Source organism: Sus scrofa, chromosome 11 (assembly GCF_054392235.1).
Source record: "Sus scrofa isolate SSC_HxYL_T2T_F1_AM1 chromosome 11, Sscrofa_HxYL_maternal_Yorkshire_Landrace_v2.0, whole genome shotgun sequence".
Lineage (NCBI taxonomy): Eukaryota > Metazoa > Chordata > Mammalia > Artiodactyla > Suidae > Sus > Sus scrofa.
Genome location: NC_139393.1, coordinates 56,871,466 through 56,895,402, shown reverse-complemented (window position 1 = coordinate 56,895,402; position 23,937 = coordinate 56,871,466). Strand labels below are relative to the sequence as shown.

Genomic DNA, 23,937 nt, shown 5'->3' with positions numbered 1-23,937 from the left:
GATTACACTGTTGGTGGGAATGTAAATTGGTTCAACCACTGTAGAAAACGCTATGGAGATTCCTCGGAAAAATTAAAAATAGAATTAGCATTTGATCCAGCAATCCCATTCCTGGGCATCTATCCAGAGAAACCCATGACTTGAAAAGGTACATTTACCACAATGTTCTTTGCAGCACTATATTCACTAGCCAAGACACGGAGGCAACCTAAATTCCCATCAACAGAGGAGTGGATAAAGAGGATGTGGTACATATACACAATGGAGTATCAGCCACAAAAAGGAATGAAATAATGGCATTTGCACCAACATGGATGGACCTAGAAATTACCATGCTAAGTGCAGTTAGAGAGAGACAAACATCATATGCTATCACTTACATGTGGAATCTAAAAAAAATTATACAATGAACTTACATACAGAACAGAAACTGACTGACTCACAAACTGTGAAAAACTTATGGTTACCTAAGGAGACAGGTTGCAGGGGAGGGATGGGCTGGGGGTTTGGGATGGAAATATTGTAAAATTAGGTTGTGATGATGGTTGTACAACTATAATAAATTTCACGGAGTTTTTAAAAAGTAAATATAACTAGAAATCATACTTGTGTTCAATAACAAATAGAATTTATCATGTGTGTTATGAACTCTAACCAGCTAATTACCCCTGTTCAGAAAAACACTCTATGTCTCCAAAAAGGTTCCATCAAGCAGACTGCTAAAGGAAAGCACTTGTTACATAAAATAGAAGGGATTAGCTATCTGTCCCTACTCAATACGTGGATTAAAAAGAGGTGAGAAAATAATCTTACAGCCATTTATTTTTTTTTAAAAATGCTAGAAATTATTACATGCTAATAAATCAAGTCAAACCAACAATTACTGAATGTTTTGCTAGCATTATCAAAAGGGAAGAAATTCTAAAAATTCTAATTTGAGGTGTTTTGAGATACCCACTCAGCCCATCACCATGCCCACATTAACTCCTGGGATGTTCTAAATATCATGAGTGTACCACCAAACCTTTGGAGACTTGGAAAAGAAAAGGCTTCCCTCTCTTTTCCCTTGCCCAGTACATCTTCCTCCACTAAGGGGCAACTGAGAGTCATGCACAGAGAGTGCTGCTGCGATTGCAAATTAGCCACAAGACTGCAACCCTACAAGACAGTTACACACATCCCCCTAACCCCACCCCCAAACTAAAGGACTTATATAGGCCCTTCCAGCTCAGAAAATGAAGGATATATTTGAATATTAAGCAAAAACCCATGCAAATACAAAACCAGATCCATTTTTCCTCCCTTATCACACACAGATCTGTTACTTAAACCCGTAGATTATAGCCCCACCCATGGAGACACCTAACCCAAAAAGCTACAGAATCTCCCAAGTTACACCTCCCTTCCTCACCCTCAACTCCAAGTCCCATCAGTTCTGCCTCGTAAAGATTTGACAGATCTCCCCCTACCATTCAGACTTCATTATTAATTGTCATTCCCATTTTCACAACATCCTCTTGATTGGTCTCCATGCACCCTATATTGTTGCCCCCATCTTCCCCACACCCAGTGACGTCTAGTCACTGCCTAAAACCCACCACTCACTCTCCCTCCCCTTCCTCTGAAAGCCCACACTCCTGGGCACCGAGAGAAAGACACCTCCAAGATGCCAGCCCTACAGACCTCCCAGCCTCAGCTCCTGCTGCCCCGGCCACGCAGCCTACCGGAAACCAGAGTGAGGAGCGGCGTTTCGCAAAACTTTGTGATCCCTGCACCCGTGAGAATGCTGGTCCTTCCACCTGGACACCCTTCCCCACTCTGTGGGATGAATGCATGAACCAGGGTTTCGTGTGAATATACTACATGCCTGGCACTTTGGAGACACCACAGTGTGTTAGGTAAGTTGCGGACTCTCACTGGGTTTGTGGTCTAGATGACTTTCTCAAGCCTTTCTTCCATTACCAGCCATTAAGAATCCTTGAAGGAATAAAGGCAACAGTCAGTTACCCACCAAACAGCTAGATCTAGCCTGCCAGTCAATACAGGGTCCACGGGAGATCCTTGGGCTAATAACACTGACGATATCATACCTCGAAACCTCTGTCATACCCTAAAATTACGGTCAGTAAATATTCTGCAAGATAGCATCATTTACCATATATGGCAAACTATTCAAAATACAGTAGCGCCCGCCCCTTATCAGCAGGGGCTACATCCCAAGACGGTTGGTGGATGCCTGAAACCACTAATAGTATGAACCTATCTGTACCATATTTTTTCTATCCAGCTACTAACAGGTAGGCAGCACGCACAGTGTGAATGCCAAAGGGATGCTCTGCATCGCAGAGGAGACAAGGGCAGGAAGGCCCAGGGTTTCCTCATCCACGCAGGACAATGTGCAATTTAAAGCTTATGAGTCGTCTACCTCTAAAATTTTCCATTTAACATTTTCATACCACAGTTGACCAGGGGTAACTGAAGCTACAGGTAAGAAGTGGGGACTACTATATGCACCTTTTAATCCCATGAGCCCCAGAAACACTCCAAGAACTTTTAAGAGCCAGCTCTTTGGAACACAGGCACTGTGGAAGCAACGCAAACAGTAAATACTAACACACTTTTTATCTCTATTTTAAAGTGGATAAATCAATTATGTTCTCCTGTCTTATTTTAATAATTTAGAAAAACATTCAAACTGATCTGTCAATAGTCAGCGGTTCTTATTTCACCATCTTTTTTTTTTAGGGACACACATGCAGCACATGGAAGTTCCCAGGCCAGGGATCAAAATCTGTGAGTATTAAAAAGAGAAATTCTGACTACACAACCTTAAATACTTTCAAATGATCTCTCAGTTAGCATGAATAATGTAAGTGCACAGGAAGAAAAGGTAAAACTAAAAACATGATAGCAGGTGATGACTAATACAATTTGTATTTGGCCTTGCACTATCTTTTAGTAACTTGTCTGATCTTCCTTCTGGGCCCAGGTTTGAGAAATGGTGCCATATAATAATTTAAAGCTGTAACTACAGAAATAAGGTTTGCTTCTCCATACGGGATTTGTATGCAAGGGTCAGACTAATCTTTTTTTTTTTGTATTTTCAGTGCCGTACCAAGGCATATGGAAGTTCCCAGGCTAGGGGTCAAATGGGAGCTGTAGCTGCCGGCCTACAACACAGCCCTCGGCAGTACTGGATCCTTCACCCACTGAGTGAGGCCAGGGATCAAACCTGTATCCTCATGGGTACTAGTCGGGTTCATAACCGCTGAGCCACAATGGGAACTCCTGGGTCAGACTGGTCATTAGCAGAGCCACACCACGTGACTATTCTACCTGTAATTCTTGGAAGTCAGGATCTTTAACTCCCAGGAGTGGGGAAGAAAAGATAAAGAATGAAGAGGGAGATGGAAAAAATACAAAAGAGAATGACACACATTCAATCCACCCTGCTGACATCAGGACAGTCCACTTGCCATTGACATGCCAAATACCAGCGTGGCAATCTCCATACCCTTATGGCCACACAGATCTGATTTTTAGGTGTCCAGAAACCAGAGGAAAAGGCACATTCCAGTCGTCCCTTCAATCTGGATGTCCGCCTGCAGCATCTTCCCCCAGCACCTTCGTCCATGCTCACCGTCCCTCACACTGTGCTAGGGGCCAGGAGTCAGGCACCGGGGGCCTTCGGAAAGATGGGGGAAGGTACTTGGTGCTTCTGACACCACGGAGCTCCAGAAGGAACTCCTCCACACCCATGACCCTGCCCTCCTAGCACCAACACAAAGGTGGCTCCTCACCTCTGACTCATGCCATGCTGGCCACATCCTGGAGGTTTTCTTGAAGCAATCAATCTATAAATCAGAGGCTGGTCAATTATAGCCTTAAATGTACACCAAACTGATAGAGGCGGGAGGATGTACTTAATAAATCTGAGAACCGCTTACCAGTTACTGATATTGACCTGACGACTATTGCTGCACCACGGATGAAAGATCAAGCACATCGGATCCCAGGGGGGAAAACCACCTACCTCCGTTGGTCCTATTTGGTTGTTGATCTGGAGTCTGGGCTTGAGGTGAGTAACACTGTTGCTGCTGGTAATTATTTGAAGGAAAATACTGGGAACTGGGGCTCCTCCTACACTCCCGAATGCTGGAGAAAGTCTGTGAATGGGGAATTCCTCTTTGGAAAGGTGAACATCTTGGCAGACGAGGCTGCGGTGGTGGCAAGTGATCAAATTCCTCCTCGTCCTCCAGGCTGAACCGATCATATTCTTGATCACTACACGTCCCTTTTTTTCCTGAACTCAGTGACACACTGGAACTATGTCTCGACACAGATGCTGAAGTAGAAGCATAGTCTTGCCGGAGACCTAGTAAAACAAGAAGAAATGGTATCATCTTAGGAGGCATTTCAGTCTGGCTTAATCACTCAGTTGCACTTAATCAAATATTTGAGGAAAATCTGTGCCACACACATGACTCACCCGGATGCCCACTTTATTAAATCCCGAGAAAACAGATGCATTTACCGACCAGACAGACATCTAATATTAGACTGTTCTGTTTTGGAAAAAGATTGCCCCAATTTCAGTGAAGATTAAATACACCGCTACAGTTCATCAGTCAATGGTTGTCAGCGTTCCCAAGCGACGCCTTCTGAAATCTAGAGAGAGACTCAGGAAGGCGACTTAGGAAAAACCATTCATCATCATCATGTGTAGGTAACTGTGAATCAGACAATCGAAGCAAATTGCTGCCCAAGTAGGAACCTCTCCTGTTCCCCACCCCAACTTTTAAAAAGTATTTTCTAACAACGTCATTTCTCTAATTCTTTGCTACTAATATTAACTTTTTCAAAACACATGACACTTCAAAACTTCAATAGTTTGGGTCATCCTAAATGACAGCCATCTAAAAATAGTCAAACCAGAAGTTTTGTTTTATTTTTCTTTTTAGGGTTGCATCTGCGGCATATGGAGGTTCCCAGGCTAGGGGTCAAATGAGAGCTGCAGCTGCCGGCCTACACCACAGCCACAGCAATGCCAGATCTGAGCTGCACCTGTCACCTACACTGCAGCTCACAGCAACACCAGGGCCTTAACCTACTGAGCGAGGCCACGGATCAAACCCGCATCCTCATGGATACTAGTACAGTTTGTAAACCACTGAGCCACAATGGGAACTCCCAAACTAGAATTTTTTACTTATTTATGTCATTGCCAATCCACACTTTTTTTTTTTAAGTAGTCTATGTCTGACTACTGGGCTTCTGAGACTGACATGGAATCTTTTTAGCCATATATATTTTCAGAAGGAGTTATTACTAATTTAATTTTGCTAAATAATGATATAATCATTTTCCCCTCAAAATGTACCTTACTAAATCCTGCATAAGCATTACAATGTTTCTTATAGTAGCCTTGCCTAATTCTGAAAGCAGGAAATTGTTATGTTTAAATGCTACTTGGCCTGAAAAGATAACTTCAAAATATGCTTAGTCTGTGATCTACACCTGCTTTTGCCTTTTGATACCTTTAATACCCTTGAAGTAGTTCATGCTCAAGATTATGTGCTGTTTATTACAGAACCAGTAATAAACTGTCCCATTCCAATTCTCTCCTCTCCCATAATTATGTATCTTGAAAAGTGTATAATGCATTTAAACTGAATTTTTATTAAAATAACTACAGACTCACACACAGTTCTAGGGAATAAGAGATCTTTTGTGCACTTTGCCCAGTTTCCCTGGATGGTATCATTTTGCAAAATCTCAGAACAGTAGGACAAGGAGGATACTGGCAGTTACATAAGCCCACCTGCTTTGGATTCTTCCCAGTATTACCTGTGTATGTGTATATGTGTTTTTAGCCTTAAATTTTATACAATCCTATCACCTGTAGGATTATATGCCAACCATGAACCAAAAACAAAACGTTCCAGAAGTCCCTCATGTTGCCCTTTTATAACCACATGCACCTCCCTTCTGAGCTCTCTCACCCTGTTCCTAAGCCCCAGCAACCACAAATCTGTCATCCATTTCTAAAATTTTCTCATCCCAAAATGTTATATAAATGGAATTGTATAATTTATGGAATTATACAATTCCATTATGTGTTTATATATATTTCATATTTATATGAATTTTATATATTTATGTATTAACATTTATATATTTTTATATTTAGATTTTATATATCTATAAATTATATATTCATATAAATTTGTTATTTGAATTATATATTCATATAAATTATATATATTTATATATTTTATAAATTTATATAAATGGAATTGTATGCAATCTCCTGGGATCATCTTTTTCACTTGGCATAATTCCCTGGAGGTTCATTCAAGACACTGCATTTATCAAAATCCATGCCTTTTCCTGCTGAGATGTACCCCCTGGCAAGGAGATACCCCAGCTTGAATAACCACTCACCTATGGACGGCCATCTGAGCTCATTCTGGCATTTGCTATTATAAATAAAGCTGCTGTGAACAGTCATGCACAGGTTTTTTGTTTTTGAACACAAGTTTCCACTGCTCTGGGATAAAGGCCCAAGAGTTAAAATGTGTTGGGCCTTATGAAACTGCATGTCTAGTTCTTTAAGAAACTGACTGATTCTTTCCACAGTGGCTGTACTGGCAGTGTCTTTACATCCATATATTGTGGCCAGAGTATGTCCTAAAACTTTATGATGGTCATGAGTGTGTGAGAAGCACTTACCTGCTCCACCTACAAAGTAGAGTGGTCTGAGAGAAAAGACAGAATTATCTGCCTATTACCTGGGGGGCGGGAGAGAAGCGGGGGAGAAATGCTTGAAACTTCCCCACCCCCTTATATTTCAAGTAGAAGCCTCTAGTTTAAACAGGTGTCTAGTTTAAAAAGAAGGACATACTTTCTTCTTGCAGACGAGCCATGATCTGAACATCAGTGAGGTCCTGTAACTTATAGCCCATGGAGATAGAATCGTCCTCCAATTCAGAAGTACTCAGCTCACTGTCTATGGATGACTGGGGACTAAGAGGGGAGCCCCTGGATGTGTAACCTAGAAACAAGGAAACATTTTTGTTATTTAGTCTAAAAAACCAACCTCTGTAGGTGCTTCACGGTTCATACACCAACAGTCAGCACTTCATGGCAGCCTCCAATCAAAACACATCCGGTGGTTGAGTGGATAATAAAACAAGACCTGTCTCTATTTTTTTTCCGTTTTCATAAGCCACCAAAAAACAGCCAACATGCCACAGTGCTCGGACCCTCTAATATCTTCATGTATTCATAATTCATATATTTAAAAGACCCATTTGTTTCTTTTTTCCAAATTCAACTTTCACAAAAAAAAAATCACTTAAAAAATTGGTGAGAGTTGATTGTAGTAAATTTTATGTTTTTTTTTTAACCACCATAAGACAAGAAAAATCAGTAATGCTAAAATCTGTACCATTAGCTTAAGTATATACCTAAAGGCATGATACAAAGATACACAGCCTATACACTTTCAATTAATAATCAGACATGCTTGTCTCTGGTAATTACTACTTACATATTTTAAACTAAACTTCAATCTGGTCCATTTTTAAAACAGGTACAAACAGTAGTGCTATTCATGGATAAGAATATCCCACACAAAAGGCGCACATACAGGGAAGCAAATATAAAACCTTCAGGATTGTTTTCTTCTTTTAGGGCCACACCCATGGCACATGGAAGTTCCCAGGCTAGGGGTTGAATTAGAGCTGCAGCTGCCGGCCTAAACCACAACCACAGCAACGCAGGATCCGAGCCACATCTGCGACCTACACCACAGATCACGGCCACACCAGATCCTTAATCCACTGAGCAAGGCCAGGAATCAAACCCGCGTCCTCATGGATACTAGTCGGGTTCGTTAACTGCTGAGCCATGCTGGGAACTCCGAAACCTTCATAATTCAGAATTGTCAACAGGAGACTTGTAGTCACTCGTGAAAGTGAGAAAGGAGTAACATTTGAGACAAAAGAACCAAAGATGAAAGTATCTAGGGAGAAAAGTCATAGGAATGGAATCACACCATTGCTGAGACACTAAGGAAATGGTGAGACCGTCATCTCATAAAAGGCTACTCTATTTTTTTTACGTAGCCCTGACAACAAAAAGCTATGAAAAAAATTTTAAACAAGTCTTATAATGTTGAATCATAAGGAATGGTACCTGTACTTGACAGTCACTTTTACAAGCACATTAAGCATTTGGAAACATAATTACATACATATGCATTTGATAAAGAGGGACGACTGCATCCTGTACACAATTAAAGGCAGATTAACGGTGTTAAAGTACAAATTAGCCTTTTTCATACCCGAAGGAAGCATGCAGCCCCCTCCCCATTTTAATAAGATTACTTTCAAGCTTTTCAATGAAAGGTGGATATTTAAGCTGTGTTTAGTGACTGATTTACAAAGCAAGCAGCTAGTCAAGAAGTTGAAATATTACCTGTTCTTTCAGGTGTTAGTATTGCTTTGCTTGAGGTTTTAGAGAAGCTGGGAGTATTAATGCCATTGCTATAAGGGCTGAGTCTTGCCGCAGGACTATAAGGAAAAGCCAGTGAGACATTTGAAGGGAAGAGACACCGCCATCGGCTAGCTGTCACAGAAGCAGAAAACAAACAGCAGCAGTTAGCGATACAGAAGCAGATGTTGATTTGTCAGAGGGAGAAAGGGAAGAGGTTAAAAAAAGGAGACAAAGCAATTTTTCATTCTTAACTGACTTCCATTTAGCTAAGAGAAAAAAAATGTAAAAATGGGCCATGTGTGCAATAGGGTCCTGTTTTATACCTTCATTAAGAATGATTGGCATCAGCTCAATTACATTCACTTTTGTCTATATAACAACGAAAATTTGTTTTTAATTTCCTCATTACAAATGTTTGCTATTTTTCTCCTATTTTAGAATAACATAAAATGTTAGTGTCAAAAGAACTAAAGGAAACTTATGTTTAGAATTGTGGGAAACAGTTCTTAATATTAACTGTTCATGGTTCTCTATTTTTTCCTAATGTTTGTTTTCGACCCACTGAATACTAGTAAACGTTGATCAAAAATTTTTTATGGAAACTTGTTCTGGGAAGACAGAGGAAACTTAAAACGACTACTGCCTTTCGGAATGGACTTGAGTCCAAAACAAGGTTTATGGAAAAACGATCTACAAAATCACAGAAGGGTATATACAACCAAAACGTAACGATAGTTATTTTAGGTAGCAGGGATGGGGATAATTGATAATCTGCCAGATTTTTATAAAAAATATTTTCCAAATTTTCTGCATTGATCACTTATTACTTATGTAGCTTTTAAAGGTAAGATTATACATATTACTACTTTAATACTATAAAATAAGGAACAAAAAGGAATTTCACTTGCAAGGGGACTATGATCTAATTCTTCAATTATCTCACCTGGTCTAATTAATGTATTTCCCTCCCCCAAGTTACCAGCCCCTCTGGAGCTTGCGATTACAAAAAGACCCTAAACTGTAAAAACATGAGTAAGTCACTCCAAAAATCACTTATTCTCTCTTCCCAGGATACAAATTACTGTACTAGTCAAAAACCACTTTTCTAAAAAGCAATCTCTTAGACGTGTCCTAAGCAGGACAGGAGGGAATAGACAAAAAATATAAATTAGGTTAAGCTTCACTTTGAGCAATAACTTCATTATATTTGCTGGAAATTTGACAAAACTTGAAGAAACAAGTATAAAAAGGACTGCTTTGAAATGCACTCCCCAGATCACTTTTAATGAGCGATGCTAATGAGCAAATAGCTAAAAATGGGCAGCTGGGGTGGAGAAAAAGACACTGGGCTGTGGACAGGCAAGAAAGTAATAAGCTCTGATTCTGGGACTGGTAAGATCCTTGCAAAAACTAGCACCAACGATTTTTACAAGAGCAAAATGCCTCCTGTTAGTTCAGCAAGAATTCTTGAGGAGGAGACTATCCCATTCAAACGCTATAGGAGAAATGCCTTTCCCTTATGCAGCTGAAAGAACCAGTGGAGGAAGCTACATTCACAGTGATTACACTTCAGAATCCACAAGTTCCATGAAGATTAGTCCCTGACACCAGTCACGTCACTTATCCAATATCCAGTTCCCTGTGGGTAAGCAGTCCTTCCCAAGCTGCACCAGAACTGAGACAGCTGGCCCTCTCGGTCCCCAAAACTCCAGACCCGCAAACCTGATCCCAAAGCACACTGAAAAATAGGGGTTAATAGGCACCACACACTAGGTAGCTCTTCTCACATCTCCAGCATTACTCAAAGTTTCTCATTAAAAATTCTGTATTAAAAAAAGATCAACAGTTCTTTGTGACTGATAACTTGCTCAACAGATGATGTTATTTTATACCAGTGTGATCACTCGCCAGGCAAATTACAGTGACTGCGTGTTCTCACCCACAGATGCAGGCGACAACACATCACAACTAAACAGCATTCATTCCTCTGCACAATGGCTACTGTGACCCGGCCTCCCAGCACAATGGCACAGTGATTGTGGCTATGACAGCAAGATCCCAACTATGAACACAATTAGCATCTATTGCCGGAAAGAATCCTCTACATTGTCCTTTGGCCTGGAGGCTTTTAAGAAGAGGGAGGAGATTTATTGCGGAGGGAGGCAGGCTGACAAAACAACGTTGCTGTATTAGTGCAGGAGGTTGTGGTGGAGGAGGAGAGGGGAGAGGAGAGGAAGCCATCGCATCCTAGTCATGCTTCACTTTGTGGCTGGAGGATTTTAAGAACAGAACTGTAACAGGATACAGTTTCATAAAGAATAAAAACAAGCAAAAAGAACTTTCCATAGGACAGTTCTGTTTCCATTTTTTTTTCTTTTTTTTTTTCTTTTTAGGGTGGCACCCTTGGCATATGGCTAGAAGTCCAATAGAAGCTGCAGGTGCTGGCCTACACCACAGCCACATCAACACCAGATCCAAGCCTCATCTGTGACCTACACCACAGCTCATGGCAACACCAGATCCTTAACCCACTGAGTGCGGCCAGGATTCGAACCCACATCCTCATGGATACTAGTTGGGTTCGTTACCAACTGAGCCATGATGGGGAATTCCTTGTTTCTTCCAATTAATTAATTTAATAGATTTTCTACATATAAGGATGTCAAATTTGTTGAAGAGCCTGGTAATGATCAAATTGCCCCTAAGAAAGGAGTAAGACAATTTCTGATAAAGGAGAAGATGGGTGATCACCTTCTGAGCAGTTAAATGTGCCTTTCCTCCATCTGCAAATAAAGGGCTTCTCCAACTCGGATCAAAGGTATCATACCGGGCAAGGCTTTCATTCCCAAATATTCCTCCTGGGACACCTCTGCCTGCCTGCTCTCTGTGGTCCCACTGCAACTTTCTTCGTCAAGACCCTCCCCGTCTAGATTATTGCAACGTATTCCTCGACAGACTCCCGGCCACCAACACGGCCCTCAGCAAGCCTGCTCTGGGCTTCACAACCAAGGGTGTGTCCGTCGCTGATTATTTTAACTGTGCTGCTCTCCTCCTTTTCAAAGCAGTGCAGTAGCTTTTCATCAGCGCATCTGAAAGGTAGGCCAGACCACCTCGTACCCTCATCCACTGCCCACATCCCTAGTGTTTCTGAAACTGCCTTGTTAAGAAGACAACTGGTGTTGGTTAACTTTCAACTTTGCCTCCTTCTGTCTAGTAAGCATGTTGTATTGAAATAAATGTGACAAAGTACTAAGTGGTGGACTTACCTTTCTGCAAGAAACTACTCTGAGTGTCTAATGGTCTATTGTTATTTTTTTGTACACCTTCAAAGTTGTTTAACTTAAATTACTGTTATCTGTGAAGCCATTTTTGTACATCCTTAAGCAAAGTATGATGCCCTCCTACAAAAGAATCAATTGATACATGCTACAGTGATGGTAATATCACGAAAAAGCATAAAGGATAGGTAATGGGATCGGTTTAAGAAAGAATCTAAATTTTTTTAGTTTTCCACATTAAAAATTATTAACAAAAAAGGTCCCAGGAACAATGATATTCCTATACCATCTCCTACAATGCCTTTATCATCTGTGCCAAGAGTCACAGTAAATATAGTAAATATTCAAATTTCTGTTGAATATATATGTAAATGTATATACCCATGTATATAATCAAAATATAACTTAAGAATGCAGTATGGCTTAATTCACATAACGGGAAAAAGAGTAACTGACTTAATAATGAAAATCTTAGTGATAATCCTCAAAAGGACAGTATTGCATCAAGCTAAAAGAGTTCAAAGTAATGCAATACACTTATCTATTCTCGAAACAATCATTTTCATACTTTCCCCTCATTATAGACAGAGCCAGTTCCATACCTAATACAATGTCTGAAACAGAGCATATAATTGATAAATGTTGAATGTGGTCAAAATCTTGGCAGGTTCACTATTTCCCTGTTTCAAATCATTCTACCATTCCTACCTTGACATCTACATGATTTTGTCAAATTTCTTCAACTGAATATAATTATGCTTTAGTGTATCTTTGAAGACAAGGGTGAATCTAGACATTTTAGCCCAGCCTGAAGTTCAATGAAGACCTATCACTTGTGTGAGCAATTTCTTAATACTTTACAGTAACTACTGAGTTGCTGAACTTTATGCACGTGACTCTTCTGGTTTCCAGCTAAATGACTTTATATCACCAATGGCTAGGACCTGTGAGCGGAGTTAACGGACACATCAAGATGAAACAAGCATCACCGTCTAGACAAGCTAGTTCCTCATGATGCTGTGTTACACAGTTCAAGTGAACGACTGTGCCAGGACCACTAGCTGGCAGTAGACTATGCAAGATGGCTATAAAACTTGGTCAAATTCTTGAGATGCTCCCATGTCTTAAAGAAATCATATTGAAAACAACTAAGAGTGTATTTGGTGGAATTTCTATACACTCTACTGTCAATAATGCAGCTCTGAGTTGGTCTGAGTGGGGTGAGGAAGTCCTGGGGGCCAATACTAGCTCTTTTTAGTAAAAGCTTCTAACAGTACAGCTGCATTTCTAATCAGATGCTATGGTCTGAATTTCTGTGCTCCCCTGCCCAATATTCATATGGTGAAATGCTAACCCTCAAAGATGATGGGTTAGTAGGTGGGCCCTTTGGGAGGTGCTTAAGTCCGGAGGGTGGAGCCCTGGATAGGAGTAGTGCCTTATAAAGAGGCTCCTGTTAGATCTGCCAAGTGCAGGTACCAGGAGAAATCTGCAGCCTGGGAGGGGGGAAGGGCCCTCATCAGACCATGCTGGCTCCGTGAGCCCTGATGTCCAGCCTCCAGACCTGTGAGCCAACACATTTCTACTAGGGGTCTAATAAGATCTCAGCTGCCAGCCTACACCACAGCCACAGCCACGCCAGATCTGAGCCACGTCTGCGACCTACACCACAGCTCATGGCAACATTTCTGCCATTTATAAGCAACACAGTCTGTGGGATTTTGTTGTAGCTAGAAAACAAACCCTATTCTGCCTCTCTCATCTTTTTTTCCCCCCTCATGTAAGAATAAGACTCTAAAAGGCGAAAGTGCAGTTTGCAGAGACTACAGCTCACTCTAACCGGCCACATCCTGTTAACCTGTCTCGCACACAAAACAGTGATGCAGGACCATCACTCAGAGGGCTGGAATGACCCCAGCAGTGTGAAGAAATTAGTCTAAAGCAGACCTAGAAATCTTTTCTTTCTCCAGTGTTTAATAAGCCTAACGTAAACTCATTAGCAGCACATCTGAGCTCTGTTCTACTAAAATTCACAGAACTGCCCTCTAAGTCATAGCTTTTGTTTTAGGGGTTTTTGTTGTTGGTTTTTGGCTGTACCAGCAGCATGTGAAAGCTCCCAGGCCAGGGATCGAGCCTGCACCATGCAGTGACAATGCCAAGATCCTTAACCCACCACACCACAGGAGAACTCCGATAAATTAAGAGTTTTGTATCTCCTTGCTCGTAACTCTTTTTATATTCTCCATCATTCCCTAAATTAGAATCCACTTTGAGAAACTTGCCAATTAGCTGTGTACTCCTGAGCAAAAAAAAAAAAACCAAAAAAACAAAAAAAAAAAGTCAAATGCTCCAGAACAATAATTCAGACATCCAACCTTTATAGACCACATCCTGATTGATTCCTTCATTCAACATTTACCAACAGATACCAAAAAAATTAAGGTCAGTCTCCTGTGGCTCTCCAGGTCCCCTCATGGGCACATTCAGCACAAAGTTCTTTCCCTGCTCCACAGTCATCCTTGGAAATCTGCCTGGCCCCTGTGCTTTAAAGTGCATTTTTCTGTTCATTTGAGTAGGTACCCACCATGGCATCTGCCAGTTGCCACAGATACTGAGAGAGTAAAATTTGGTTACTAGGAGTCTCCCCTCCTTCCCACTCCAATTTCTAAAGACCAACTAGCGCAGAAGACAGGCAATGAACATGAGTATAATGGGACCTAGGAAGTGCCCAGACAGCATGAAGTGCGTGCAAAGTGAGGACAACAGTCAACTTTGAAGGGATCCAAAGATTTCGCCAGAAGACATGATGTGTAACATGGCCCTTGAAGGCTGAGGAGCTCACCTCCCAGGATACAGTGCATTCAACATATTCACTCCCGATAACACGTGACGCTGCCAGGAGCCGAGGAGATGCAGGAGGCCAAGGAAGGGAACTAACCTGATGGCACAGTTCCTAAGGCAGGGTTTCTAACCGAGGGAAAAAAAGCCTACCCGCCGGCACAGTTCCGAGGGCAGGTTTTAAAATAGGGAAAAGGGCTTACCTGGCAGCACAGCTCCAAGGGCAAGTTCTAAAAATAATGAGGCTCACCTGCTAACCCGACAACAATGGCAATAATAACAAAATGAAGGCTTTGCACAACAGTGCAAAAATAAAAATCGCTTCTTGGAAAAATCAGTCTTTCCTGTTATTTACTTATTATTTAGTCTTTTTTGTTATTTCTATTCTTTGTTATTTTCTATATTGTTTTGTGATTCAACAAAATTGGAACAACAAAAATTGGAACAGTAATAAAATAGTAAGAGCTTCACCTTGGTGAAATTCCCCCTATTCAGATCTAATGTAAGCAAAAACAAAGTGTTCATAGGTTTGTTACAAGTAAGAATAGGTTTTAGAGTTAGGTAATTGTGGAATGTACAATAGGTTAGCATAGGTTAGACATACATTACTCTTGATAGGAAAACATAATAATAATTTTGCTTTTAATGAATTTTGTAGGAGGCTTTTAAGTTTTAGGAAATTAAGTTGCTTTGATATAAAAAATATTTTCTCATAATGTCCCCTGACCATAACACTTTAAAGTTAGTACCCCAGGCTTTAATCTAAAAAATGAGTTTTTGTAAATGTCCAATTCTTGTGCTTGTGACCTTTCTAGTTGTTAAAGATTAGCTTAAAACAATAATGGGTGGTGCTTGCTAAGAGTAACCACAAAGCGTTTTGTACCGAATCACCTTATTTTCATATAATGTTTTTTTCCACATGATGTTTTGTACCCATGATGTATTGTATCCATTAGTTTTAATTAAAATCCTTAGAACACAATGTATATCTACTGTACAAGGTAATCTAAAAGTTTAACCTTTAAAAATACAATCTAAGCACTGTGATGTGAGTTACAGTTAAGCTGTCTATATAAACTGCTACCTATGCTAATAAAATTTGAGCAGCCCAGCGCCCTGAAAGAAGGGACAAAGAGGCTGTCTCCGTGTGCATCCGCCGACACCGTCCATCCCTGCAGGAATACCCTGGCTAATGGAGCTGGACTGCAGCATGATGCCATGGAGGCACGAACAAGCCCTGCACATTCAGGGACTGGCAAATCTTAGGACCGCAGCTTGGGACATATGGAGAAGAGTTAGGGCTGCAGAGGTGGGTAGGATCCATTTCTGTGCTGTCATATACAATACTGGCTTTAATATTCAATCAGTGTTTTGGCTTTGAGCAAGTTGTGATCGGATATGTTTTTTATGATGATAGAAATAGACATATAGATGATGGACTAACTGGGCAGAGACTGATGACTGGGGGACCAGTTAGGAGGCTTCACAGTAGAGCTAGTGAGACAGCACAAGGTAAGGAACTAAAATCTTAGCAGAACATTTGCTGAGAACATGTTAAGCCACATCTGAGCTAACATGGAGATATCTGGTGACCCAATGAACAGGGAGTGGAGAAGAGGAGGAAGCCAAAGCTAACAACATGGATTTTAAGATACGGGTGCCATCCCCTAAGACAGGAAACATGAGATAAATGTGCTTAAGTGAAAGAAAAAAATGAATTAATTCAAGATAGTTATAGGACGTGCCCATGTGCTGACGTCCAGTAAGGAGTCAGAATTCAGGAAAGAGGGCGAGAGAGAAAGAGAGCAGGGCACAGCAGGGAGTAGGTGTTAGATGAAGCCACAGGCATGGATGAAATCACCCAAGGAGAATGTAAAGGAGGAAAAGGGAAGGGGCTACGGAAGGAACATTCAAGAGTGGGGACAGGGGGAGTTCCTGTCGTGACGCATCGGAAATGAATCCAGCTAGGATCCATGAAGATGTGGGTTTGATCCACCGCCTCGTGCAGTGGGTTAAGGATCTGCAGTGTAGGTTGCAGACATAGTTCGGATCCCACGTTGCTGTGGCTGTGGTAGGCTGGCAGCTGCAGCTCTGATTGGACCCCTAGCCTGGGAACCTCCATATGCCCCAGGTACAGCCCTAAAAAGCAAAAAAATAAAAGAGCGGGTACAGGAAGAATCAGTAGAGGAGGCTGAGAAAGGTGATGCAGAGAGAGGCTCCAGGATCCGTGTGCTCAGAAAGAACAAAGAAAAGGAAATGTTTCAACCCAGAAGTGAGAGTTAAGAGTGGGAATTACTACAGAGAGGTTCTATAGGATGAGGCGATAACAAGCCACTGGCTAGGACAAAGGGGTCATTCACGAGAGCAGATTCAACAGAGTAGTTAAAGCAGAAACCAGTTAAGAGGTCAAGCAGATAGAAGATGAGGAAGAAGGCCTGATTCTTTAAGAGACTGGGCTATAAAAATAAGAAGAAATGAAACTCACAGGAGAAGAGTTTTCAGGATAAGGGAGAGCTGTAATATGTAGAGAATGAGAATGGACCCTATGAAGAAGCATCTGCAGTAAGGGGAGAGTGCTGGAGTCTGATCCCAGAGATCAGAAGGATGGGACACAGGTGAGGTCCCAGGAAGAGGTGACGTAGAGGGGACAGCCTTGGAAAGGGAGCACTGCTTCTTCCTCTGAAACAGGCAGGCAAAGACAGTGGGAATAGAGAGAACACTGGAGACAAGGCTGGGTTTTGTGGCCCCTTGTCTGTTTATCAGAAGGCAATTTACATGCTGAGAAGGCAGAGGCCTTTTGTGAAGTTGTAACAGCCCGGTCACCCCTGGGATGAGTACAAGTTGTTGCCTGCTGTCTGGAGAGCAGGCCTCTGTTGCAATACTCATCTCAACAGGCAGGCCCCAACAAACACGAAGACGTTAGCGAGTGTGTTTTATGAGTCTCTAAAGGGCACTTATGTCCTATTGGTCTAGGTTTAGATATTGGGAGTGTGGGGGTCACATTACTCGAGGAAATGTCAAAGTGGCCAATTTTGTCATTAAAAAGTCAGGGGAAGGGAAAAAACCTAGCAACCGAAGGTTATTTGCCACCAGGGAGTTCTAGAGATCTAGGGTAAGATCTTGGTAAGAAGAGTTAGATTCGCCTCTGGAAGGGCTAGACAGTGAAAGTCGGAGATCACGGCAACAGGCCAACCCAGGAATTGGCAAACATCTTCTGTAAAGGGCCAGCTAGGAAACACTTTAGGCTTTGCTGTCCATATGGTCTCTGTTCTAATTCCTCAACTCTGCCCTCCTTGCATTGAAGCAATCACAGACAATATATACATCAACGAATACAGTTCTGTGCCAACAACACTTTGTTTTTGGCCACACCTGCGGCATGCGGGGAAGTTCCCAAGCCAGAGACTGAACCCCCAACACAGCAGCAACCAGAGCCGCTGCAGTGACAATACCAGATCCTTAACTCACTGAGCCACAGGGGAACTCCAACATCAATATTTTATTTATATACACCAAGAACTGAATTTCAAAGAACTTATGGGTCATGCAATATTATTGTTAATTTTTTCTCACCACTTCAAAAATGTGAAAGAGGTCATACAAGAACAGGCAAAAAGCCAGATACAACCGTATTTTGCCAACCCTTGAACTAACATACATATCAGTTTTGTAATGTTCCCTCGGACAAATGCATAGGATTAGAATTCTATTGCAAGGGTACACTGGGGATTGAGCATAACAATGGTGGCCAATGGCATACTTCTTTACTGTAATTTTTCATAATATAATAAAGACTAACACAAGACTAAAAAGCCACTGGGCACAGAGTTCCAGTCTCCATCCTGCCACAGGCTAATTCTCAGATCTGAAGCAGATGAAGGTAACATCCTAATGCTGCAGAGTTCTTCTCAGAAAAGAAAGCATGTCTGTCTGAGGGTAATATGCAGGGCTGTGATGAGTAGAAGACAGAAGTTTGCAACGTGAATTCACAAACTACAAAGCATTTTTTAAAGACAAAGACGGGAAAGTTACAGCAAGTTGTGGCAAAGAAAAAAAACAAAACCTCACACACTTCCCAGTAAGGAAAAATGTCCTAGAAGCTAGGTGGGAGAAAAGAGAGTGCAAAAATGACCCACTTTTCCTAATACTGAGGCAGTTTAATTTAGCTTCTCAAAATGATGGGCATGCTTTTCATGTCACATCTCGCCTAGACAGTTTCACAGCTGTCTCCAACTCGGAGGCAAAGTCTGAACCTTGAACTTTCAACAGTTTGACCAGGATAGGTCAACAGTCCTCACTTATTCATCCAAAGACTATCTCAGAGGAAACAAATGTGCCAAATGACACATTTTTAAGAAATACGGTTTCCTGAAAACCACAGGCTCCTATCTCTGACCCTTCAACAATAATGGTCTTTAAGAAAGAATCCGGGAAAGGAAAGGAAAAGGAAGCAAGGAGAGATTAACAACCGTCCAAACCTCCTGTTTTTATTCTTTTACACAACAGGTAGGCAGGCCTCTGTTCTGAGCCAAATTAGAGGAATCAACTACAAGGCCCTTTTCACCACCAGTTACAGAGTGGTCTCAGGCCGGATGGGAGATATCAGCTCTTTTAAGACTCTCTATTCTCCCGTATAGCAGCAGGAACTTGTATCCAGACCACAGCATTCGACCCAAGCCCACACACCACCAGGCAGAAGGCCTTCATTTCATAAACCATCCTCTCCGTATAAACGTGATATTACATCTTTACACACCTACAGCCTGCAGAAATGCTGGGCACATGGATGCTTAGACTAAGCTTAAACAAAGGAATTAAGAACCCTAGGCCAAGACAGTATTTCATAAGTTCACGCTTAGAAACCCTGACTGCACAGAAGTACAGGTTTTGTGGAATAAGTTTACAGGAGGGATGCACTGCTGACTTGGCTCCAACCCGCGCAAGGCCCCTGGGAGTTAACACATGGCTTGCAGCTTATCTGATCCACTGTTTTTATTGGGTAAATTTGAGTAGCATGAATTTCTCCACAGCTCTTCACAACTTGATAAATAAGCATATGGGATACAGAAGGTCCTACTCCTATTTCATTTTACTTTTAATTGTTTTTTTTTTTTGGAGGGGGGTTGTGCCACGTGTTTTTACTTTTTTTTTTGGCTTTTATCTTTTTAGGGCCGCATCCACAGCATATGGAGGCTCCCAGGCTAGGGGGTTAATCAGAGCTGTAGCAGCTTGCCTACACCACAGCCACAGCCACCCCAGATCCGAGCCGCATCTGTGACCTACCCACAGCTCATGCCAACACCGGATCCCCAACCCACTGAGCGAGGCCAGGGATCGAACCCGCAACCTCATGGTTCCTAGTTGGATTTGTTTCCACTGTGCCACGATGGAACTCCTACTATTTTAAAACAGGTATTCAGAGTGCTTTTCCCCAGTTATACAAAGTAAAGAGGATTCGACTAGTATACACTTGCCAGTGGATTCATATGAGGAGAAAGGCTAAAAGAGCTAGTAAATGATGTCCTTAATTTGTATTCTTAGGGACTGTTTAATCAGAGTAAGTTAGTCATCACCCCAAGTCTCTCAGTCTTCAAATTACAGCTGGAAAAATCCGCTAGGTTAATTTGATCTTTTCCCACAGGTTCAGTTCATTCAGCCTATGACAGCAAGTATAATAATTTAAAATTATGATGTTTTTTATATATCTATATACACACACACACCCCTATGATGCCAAAAAATTGTAGGTACTCAATATGTAAACTTCTAATTATATTCAAAATGTAGTAAGTTATAAAAACATGACTTATGTACCACCTTTAAGAAACATCTAACAAAAGAGTTCATTTACCCATATAAATAATAACTAGAGCTAAGTAAGAAAGTCACTTATGTTAGGATTAAGTTTTAAAATATCTTAAGGTTTGAAAGTAAAAGATTGTGTATACACCAATGATTGGCAGATAAGTGGTTAATACTGTTGAATAAGAATTACAAAATTTCACCACAAAGGAGTATTATTTAATAACATTTATCCCGTAGGGATCAGAGTTTCATAATTATTCTTGATCTGAATTTCACCGTTAAGTAATCTCGCTGGTTAAAGCGTCTCATCCTCATGATTAAGGCATTAAACCTTTTCTACATCTCAGACCTTAACCTGAGACCACAAGCTGAATGCTCTTCCCTCCCGGCTACTACTGGGGCCTCCCTGGGTTTTCTCTAACCAGGACAACGGTCTAAAAGTAAAGCTGGAAAATGGGAATCCTGTGGCTTGTCAACTTGTTTCCACTTAATCACTGGTCACAGCTGAAGATAAGCTGCCAGCTTTAAGCACACATGGACCAAACCCAGTGTGAGCCAGGACTGGAATGAGCTCTACCTCATGCGTCATCACTGTCATCAGACTTCCCATCTGCAATTAATAGGAGAGATGAGAAAAATCTAACTTTAGTAGTGATTCGACTTCGAAGCCATGCTTAAAAATTCCCTTGTACAGGAGTTCCCGTCTTGGTGCAGCGGAAACGAATCCCACCAGGAACTATGAGGTTGTGGGTTCGATCCCTGGCCTCACTCAGTGGGCTAAGGATCCAGCACTGCTGTGAGCTGTGGTATAGGTTGCAGATTTGGCATTGCTGTGGCTGTGGTGTAGGCCAGCAGCTGTAGCTCTGATTAGACTCCCAGCCTGGGAATCTCCATGTGCCCTAAAAAGACAAAAAACAAACAAACAAAAAAAAAATTCCCTTGCACATAACATTATTTTACCATGAGGCCTGACTGCTATGGCTTACATCAAATTTGAGGACAGTGAAAATGGCCACAGATATGAGAAGAAGGCCTATGTGCAGGTTATATCATAACCTATAAAGAACAGGGAAGAAAAGTGACCTAAGAATCTGTCAAGGCTATGATGTCCTTATGTGGACTGGGGACAGCTGCTCTTGGTTTAGACTACAGCGCCAGTGTAAGCCGTGAGAGCAGCCAGAATAACTTCCAAGTTCCACACTGCAGTAATGAGATATGTTAAGACGACGCTACAGAACTTAATTCAATGAAGAAATAGGCTAGGTAAGCTCGTGTCTCAATATAGTTGGTTCCCCCTCCCTCACTGAAACTAGGGTAGACTAGGTAACTAATTAATCTTCCCGCCCTTGACCATGCAGAGTGTGGAAAGAATCCAAGCCCAGTATGCCAACAGAAAGCACGGTAAGTTCCTGAATAAAAGAGTGATAGAAATGCAATTTCGACCATCCTCCCTATTTAGCATCTCCTGGACAAAGGGATACAATGTATGTGGGCTATATTCCAGTGGCAGAAAAGGCCTCTGACTTATCTTGCCAGGTGGTAGATGATAAATATATAAACAAAAGAGTTTTGAAAAGGCAAAATGTTATCTTGGCCCTAAAATGAACCACTTCCATAATTTTATTAAAATAGAAGATATGGTATATATACACAATGGAACACTACTCAGCCATATAAAAGAACCAAATAATGCCGTTTGCAGCAACACGGATGGAACTAGAGACTCTCATACTAAGCGAAGTCAGTCAGAAAGAGAAAGACAAATACCATATGATATCACTTATATCTGGAATCTAGTATATGGCACAAATGAACCTTTCCACAGAAAAGAAACTCATGGACTTGGAGAAGAGACTTGTGGGTTGCCAAGGCGAAGCGTGGGGAGGTGGGATGGACTGGGAATCTGGGGTTAATAGATGCAAACTATTGCATTTGGAATGGATAAGCAACGAGATCCTGCTGTATAGCACTGGGAACTATATCAAGTCCATGATAGAGGATAATGTGAGAAAAAAATGTGTATATACATGTGTGACTGGGTCACTTTGCTGTACAGTAGAAAAATGACAGAACACTGTAAACCAACTATAATAGAAAAATAAAAATTAAAAATATTCATTGATATTTCAAAAAAACCTGCACACAAAAGAACATTAAAATATACACAAAGGTCTAAAACAGCCAGATCCACTTTCCAGGAGTTTCGCTTTGGAATTTGGGGACAAGAATATAATTAGTTTTTAAGTATAACTTTACGTAGACAAACCAACACCAGCCTGTTGGCATCTGACTCTTCACAGTGAAAAGCTGCGACATTTGGCGCACGTTCACACTTTTTATTCCACTCCCATCTCTAGATTTGACAGTTCTGCCTCTATGCGGTCAAGGTTTATCATATTTTTCTTCTTGCCATAGCTGAGCTTACAACAACTTTAAGGTGATCATTGGATGTTAAGCCACATAAACACGTGATTTCAGTGTGCTGGCGTTATCTACGCATCATTAACTAGAGAACTGAGTATTGTGAAAGGACCAAGGCACGGAAAATAACTGGCACTCAGACCCCCAACAATGAGGGGAGGGACATCACAAGCCTTCAGGGTCGACTCATGCTCTTATTTCATCTCTCTTGGCTTCTCCTGCATTATCTCAGGGGCCAGTGTTTTCTAGATCTCATGGATCTTCCTCCTGGTACTTTTCCCACTATTACAAGGGTACAGAGTGTAAAATTTTCTACATCTTTGCAGATCCAAAAAACCTCTTCCACTTGTCTCCACAACTTAGTCTTTGCCTGGCTACAAAATTATAGTCTGAAAGTAACTATGCCTCAAAATTTTCAAGACAGTATTTTCCATCCAGCAGCCATTATTATTTATGAAATGTCTGAGTTTCTTTACTGCTGTAAATAACCTACTTCTTCCTCTGAACATTTTTAGGTTTTCTCAACGCTGGAAAATAAGAACATCATCTAAAATGTCTAGATGTGGATCTTTTTACATCTTAGTTCATGCTGAGGGCTTGTCTTTTTTCAGCTCATAGAGATTTTCGTCTGTTATTTATTCTTTCTTCCTCTAAACTTTGTTCCTGCTTCTAAAACTGTTACAGATTAGAGGCTCTGGATCTGTCCTCCACGTCTCCTAACTTCTCTCATATTTTCTCTCTTTTGGGAAATTCCTCTAATTCTGACAAACAATTTGGTTCTCAGCCCTCTCCCTTATTTCAGTACTTCCAAGGAATTAAAAATGACTAAAAATAGTAGTAATTTGACCACTGCTCTTCTCAGCAAGCTGCTCGTTTTAAAGATGTTTTACTCTCTTGAATCTGAGCACACTGAGTTCTCTATTCCCCTAGTCTCTTTTTTCTACAAAGTCGGTTGATCCATTTATTTTGTTCTAGTTATTAGTTTTTGAAAAAAGCAAGGGAGACTTGGTTGCTGGTTCCTTTTTATGAATCCAGATTAAGTTAATCTGAATAGGTAACTAGCATGAGTTTCTTCCACACCAGTATAGGGATTATTCCC

General features: G+C 41.2%; 1 protein-coding gene across 2 annotated transcripts in view; it reads right to left on the bottom strand.

Moving 5' to 3' along the window:
* SLAIN1 (SLAIN motif family member 1) overlaps positions 1-23,937 on the bottom strand; it is a 78,734-nt gene that overhangs the window by 13,263 nt on the left and 41,534 nt on the right. Inside the window, exons 3-5 of one of the 2 annotated variants that reach the window (XM_021065765.2) lie at positions 8,482-8,631; positions 6,905-7,054; positions 4,034-4,375 (exon numbers count right to left, since the gene is read on the bottom strand). In XM_021065765.2, coding sequence (XP_020921424.2) covers positions 4,034-4,375; positions 6,905-7,054; positions 8,482-8,631 — 642 coding nt within the window. The remainder of the gene's footprint in view (positions 1-4,033; positions 4,376-6,904; positions 7,055-8,481; positions 8,632-23,937) is intronic. The other variant, XM_021065766.2, reaches the window with a different exon arrangement.